The sequence below is a fragment of the Mytilus edulis genome, chromosome 14 (assembly GCF_963676685.1).
Source record: "Mytilus edulis chromosome 14, xbMytEdul2.2, whole genome shotgun sequence".
In the NCBI taxonomy this organism is placed as follows: Eukaryota; Metazoa; Mollusca; class Bivalvia; order Mytilida; family Mytilidae; genus Mytilus; species Mytilus edulis.
In genome coordinates this window covers 64,773,276-64,779,679 of record NC_092357.1, presented here as the reverse complement: position 1 = coordinate 64,779,679, position 6,404 = coordinate 64,773,276, and the positions used below count along the sequence as shown (strand labels likewise).

Genomic DNA, 6,404 nt, shown 5'->3' with positions numbered 1-6,404 from the left:
TTTTGAGTTCGAAAGAAGCAACTTTTTATTTAAGTCAAAACTCCTTTTGCTACTTTTTTTATATCATGTTCGTCCAGCAGATATCCACCTTTGTAAGAAAAGAAAATGAAAACCATAATTTCGGTTTATGGAATCCATTTATATTTTAAATATGGATAAAACACATGTCAAATTTCACAAATATAACCCCCAAGGTAATTTTCACTGTCACATCCTTGATCATGGAACTTGTATCTATCGCTTGCGTAAAAGAACATGCAATCCTTTTCACTGTCAGGTTTTCCTCCGGGTCCCTGAGAAAAGGCAAAGGCATTATACATCATCTTTGTTGCTTTACCATGTTTAATCCATCTCCAATCGCCATGTTGTAGGATTCTATTAACGTTACGTCCACCAACGTAGTAGTGTACACCTGTATTGAAAACATCTTTATCATCATCATGAATTTGCAATGCTCTATGAAATTTGTTATCGTTGCTTGGTCAACCAATCGAAGCGTTTGAAAGAGAGTGATGTAACAAAATTACACTTTAAAAATATTTTAGAAAATACATCTACTAAAATGAAGTATTATTTGTTTAGAATATAATAACACTTGGTGATTTCATCAGTTATCGTCCTTTTATGATTACCTATTACAAAGTCGCTGAAATAACAAAAACCTGTTGACTATGTGCCAAACTATATTTATAACCTGGCTTTATTTTCTAATGTATTAAGTAAACTTGCATAGAAATTTTGAAATTTAGTTACACTAAATAATAAAAGGAAAACCAAAATTAACTAGGCTTTTACATACAGGTATGTTTTAGTATGGATGAGCTAGAACGTTATGTTTAGCTAAGTTGCTACGTCTGCTGGAGAACTGAGATAACAATTCGGACACATATTATGTTGTCATCAGGTTTTGAAAATCATTGTAATTCCACAATTATATCTTTATCATCATAGTTCTGAATACACTCATCATAGATACCGGGTCTAAATTCTGTATATACTCCTGACTCCTACAAAAGAATCATCAGTGACGCTCGAATCCAAAAAGGTCAAACAGGCTAAATAAAGTACGAAGTCTGATTTCTTGTGCGGCTTTAGTTATTACTTTTGCTAGCTCCTCAATGTTGCACATGTTTTTAGTCTGCAAATATTGTTGATCTTTTATCAAGAAGACCATGAAGACGGTATAGTCTACATTTGATAATTATTGGTTTCTAAATAAACAAACATTTCAGCAAATATTTTGAAACCGTTACCTGAATTCTTCTTCTGAAGGAACAATTTCATGATCATGGCTTCTTCAAGCGTTTCAAAATTAGCAAGGTATGCACCAGGGTCTGTACAGCTCGCCTGTGATATAAGCAAAAAACATATAATAATAAAAATAAAAAAACTCCAAAACAAAACGGAAATTTATTTATTTAAGAACAATATCAATAGCTCAAGCACAGGAAACGAATGGTAAACAACTATTATATTCCCAATTTTGTACATACATTTCCTTCTGTAAAAAATGGTGGAATAAACCTGATTTCCTAGTTTGCTAAAACTCTCACTTGTATGACAGTCGGTTGTAATTCTGTTATATTTACTACAATGTGAGAGCAAAACAAACAGGCATAAAAGAAAAAAAGAAATATAAGTCATAAAGTAACAGTAGGTTACCGCTGTTCGAAATTCATAAATCGATTGAGAAAAATTCCTGACTTGGTACAGGACATTCTGAGAAAATAATGGTGGTTGAACCTGGTTTTTGGGGCATGCCAGACCTCCTACTTTTATGGAAATGTTTAATATAACATGAAAATGACAACACTACATGACACGACCACAATACAAATAAATGGGAAATCATAAAGGACAGATAAACACACGAATAATAGCTAACAAAAGGTACCACATTTAAATTTTAATACGACAGACGCGCGTTTCGTCCACCCAAGACAAGTGACGCTCAGATGAAAAATATTTGAAAGCCAAAACAAAACAAATAGTAAACCATTTCATAGTGAACCATAACAATATCAAAGATTTTAAAATTGACATATTTTATGGTAAAATCAACATGGAAATATTAGCAAAACACTGAATTATATGATACTTACATGTATATTTAGCTACAGCTAAATTCAAGCGAAAAAGGCTAGCATATGTAATATTGTTTAGTTTTTGTGTGATTGGCTTATTGTTTTCAGTTTTCCATATTAAATAATCTCATCATGAACACCAGGATTAAATTTGATTATTTTCGGCGTGCGTTTCGTCTACAAAAAGGCTTATTAATGACGCTCGAATCTACAAAAGTGTAAAAAATTCGAAGTTGAAGGGCATTGAAGACCAACAGTTACTATTTCCAAAAGTTTTGCCAAATACAGCTAAGGAAATCTATTTATTTGTCATTTCGGGGCCTTTTATAGCTGAATATGCGGTATGGACATTGCTCAATGTTGAAGGCCGTACGGTGACCTACAGCTGTTAATTTCTGTGTCATCTGATCTCTTGTGGATAGTTGTCTCATTGGCAATTATACCAGATCTTTTTTCATATATAGCCTTGTTTTCCCGTACTTTTTTTTAAAAAAGTTTTCTATCTAAGTAATACATACAAATGCTGCATCACCAGATACGTTGTCATAGTTGATGGAATAACAGCCTTTCCCTATCTTCTCGTATGGTTCTGCGCAGCTCACTGTTTAACATAAATAAAAGGATTCGAAAGATTTATAATTTCATATCATGTAAATTCTTTATTCATATCTTTTATTACAACATGTACAATATGTGCGTTTAAATGTAAATAAACTTTTCATAGATACAAGGATAGGAATTTGATATTTACGCCGGACGCGTGTTTTGACTATAAAAGACTCATAAGTGACGCTCGAATAAAACAAAATGTTAAAAAGGCTTAATAAAATATGCAGTTGAACAGCATTGAGGATAAAAACATTTCTTAAACGTTTTGCCAAAAACAGCTATATCCAGGCAACAGTAGTATACCACTGTTCAAAATTCATAATTCGATAGAGAAAAAACAAATCCGGGTTACAAACTAAACCTAAGGGAAACGTATCAAATATAAGAGAACTAAGACACAACAGGGACACAACAACGAAATGTAACACACACAGAAACAAACTTTAATGTAACAATGGCCATTTTCCTGACTTGGTGCAGGGCATTTTATGAAAAAAATGGTGAACCTGGTGTTGTGGCATGCCAAACCTCCCGCTTCGATGGCAGTGTTATTTATAACATTTAAATGACAACATTACACTACAGGGTTACAATAAATAAACAGATAAATTGGAGAAAATATAGGACAGAGAAACAAACGAATAATAGCCATCAAAAGGTAACAGGTTGAAAAATATTTGTATACGCTAGACGCGCGCTACGTGCACACAAAACTATTTTCAGATGTAAAAAGTTTGAAAGCCATAACAAATAAAAAGTTGAAGATCGCCGAGGACCAAAAGATTTAAATAATAAAATTAACGGTATCAATTTTCTTGCACCAGATGCGCATTTCGACAATACATGTCTCTTCAGTGATGCTCGTGGCCAAAATATTTGAAATCCAAAGCTTATATAAAAGATGAAGAGCTATAATCCAAAAGGTCCAAAAAGTATAGCCAAATCCGTGAAAGGAATCAGAGCTTTGCATGAGGGAGATACATTCCTTAATTTATAATAATTTCTATCATTTTGTAACAGCAAATTTTAATAACACAAAAAAATCCGTATTTTCATGCCAGTACCGAAGTACTGGCTAAAAAGTTGTGAGGCCAGGGTTATCCGCCTGGGACAAAAAAATCATTATTATCAAGAAAAATACATAGTTTTGCTAACAGTTAATTTTATAAAATGACTATATAATAGATATACAGGATTAATTTGAAGTGGTGACTAGCTAAGGTGACACCAACACATAGGTAAAAAAACATTTACTTAGGCTAAACAATTGAAATTATCAATCTGGCAATTGATGGTAACAGATTTTAGATGTATAACTGACCATGTATCTTTGGGGCTATAACGTTTTTCAAAATTTAATTTGCTTCAAAATACCTTGCGTATTTAAAGTATTATAAATCAAAATTTGCTGCTTATTGTGTTTATAGTCATATTCCTGTGTATCTATGTATGGCTGAAGTCCTATTCATTATTAAAACTTACCGCTATTTATGTTATCTAGCAGTTTTTTGCTTTTAATAACGGTTATCGATCTACTTATCAGTCCGGATCCATAACGTGTTTATACTAAAGGTATTATCTGCATATACCCACAGTGACGTACTTTCTTGTATCGACCTACCTCTTACACCCAGATATAAACTACGATATACTCAACCAGTAACATTCGATTGTTTTCACTTGCATCGATGGACGTACATGCTTACACTTGCATCTACAAAGTTTGTCAAACTATACACCTTGTTAAAACTCACCTCTGATCGAATTATTAAGCTATGTGGATTTCGTTTTAAACTAAATGCACCTATTTTCTGTCAACATTATTGTATGGTCTAACATTTTAACTCAATTGTAGGCTTTTTAACCTGGTTCCCTCAGGGAAAATTAAAAAAGAACATGCGCACACACTAAAAGGAAATTCATTTTTGTTTTCAATTGTTTACAAAATTTTGAATTTTTTTAAATAATAAGGCTTTTCTGCCTCATGCATAGATTACCTTAGCTGTATTTGGCAAAACTTTTAGGAATTGTGGTCCTCAATGCTCTTCAACTTCATACTTTATTTGGCCTTTTTAACGTTTTTGGATTCGAGCGTCTCTGATGAGTCTTTTGTAGACGAAACGCGCGACAAAATTTAGTCCTAGTATCTATGATGAGTTAATCTATATACTGTGAATTAATTTATTTTCGTGGATACAAATTATCGTGGTTTAAAAATATTCATCATTATCATTATTATTGTTATTATTATTATACAGTATTCATAACAGCGCATTATATAATATTTAAATTACCATAAACGCGTTACAACATATATCTATTCACATATATAAGTATTAACAATAAAATATATACGCCCATGTTAAAAACTTCTAAATCAAACAGATTTTAGAAATATAGCGTTAACGTTGATAAACAAAAAAATGTATAAATAATGGGCATGATAAAATTAATAAAATTGAAAATGGAAATAGGAAATGTATCAAAGAGACAACAACCCGACCATAGAACAGACAACAGCAGAAGGTCACCAACGGGTCTTCAATGCAGCGAAAAACTCCCACATCCGGAGGCGTCCTTAGTCTAGTTATTAAATTGAATCTGTACCAATAAAAAAAAGTTAAACTTTAAAAATATTTGCTAATAAAAATTCGAAATTAACTAATAAAAGTAAGTTAAAAATTCAAAGTCTGCATGCTTTCCTTCAGTAGAGGATTATTCGTTGAACATCAAAATTAATGGTTCTCCTGTACCCACGAAATCCACGAAATTTGATGTCCAACGAATATAAATGAATCCACTGTACTAGACGTTTTCTCAAACACTTACCATTAGCTGTATTCTGTATGACTCCCTGGTTAAATATCTCTCTCAGTTGTTGATTCAAATTTGACATATTAAATTCAGCATACAGAGGAGCTGTAGCTTTATTATTCAGTAAAGGAATCTGTACGTTTGTTTTTCCGTCAGCGCCACAAATTGCGAAAGACATCGAGCAGTAGAAAAGCCAGACCCCACTGTGCACAGCAGACATATTTGAAATATGTGTACAATTGAACAGTGGAAAACTGTACGACTATGAACACAAACCTATACCTTTATAGTGATCATTTGAAGTGCGAACATCCGGATATTGTAATTATGTTGTAATTTAACAGTACATGGTGGGCGTTAGTTCAACAAATGCATCATTGATTGTCTCATTGACTAGGCGTTATAGAGTTGCACCCTATTAATCACTTGTGTTATAGATATAATTAAAAATTTCACTTCCTTGCTAATAAGTTAACTCCCAAGACAGTCGAGTGTCATCAAATATCAACCATTTGTAAGTGTTTCTTTGATTGGTTCTAACTTTAATTATAAGTGTTTGTTCAATTGCCATCAAGATTGAAGTACATTTGTAGTGACATGACAAAATATAATGATAAACAGAAACGATTTACGTAATTGTATGACTGTGAAATTTACCAAGGATAATACACAAGTACTGATTTTGCAAAATAAACATTCCGATTGCTTCTAAACTGATTGTAAATTCCTACACCATGTACATGGTCCAACAATTTCATACTTCTGTCAAAACATCAGACCCGAAAATAAATAACCTTGAAATTAAAATACATGATATTAACAAAATATATCTGTTTTTTCAATGTATATATATATATATTCTCAAAACATGTTACAGAAGCAACAGCAAAATCTAAT

The 6,404-nt window shown here is 32.2% G+C and overlaps 1 protein-coding gene across 1 annotated transcript; it reads right to left on the bottom strand.

The window, feature by feature from the left end:
• On the bottom strand, positions 1-5,804 carry LOC139502578 (uncharacterized). Its single transcript, XM_071292083.1, has 4 exons — positions 5,523-5,804; positions 2,603-2,685; positions 1,254-1,347; positions 1-412 (listed from the first exon to the last, which is right to left on the bottom strand). Exons 1-4 carry the CDS (start codon positions 5,725-5,727, stop codon positions 168-170), a joined length of 627 nt encoding a protein of 208 aa, XP_071148184.1. The 5' UTR covers positions 5,728-5,804; the 3' UTR covers positions 1-167.
• Positions 5,805-6,404: the final 600 nt, after the last annotated feature.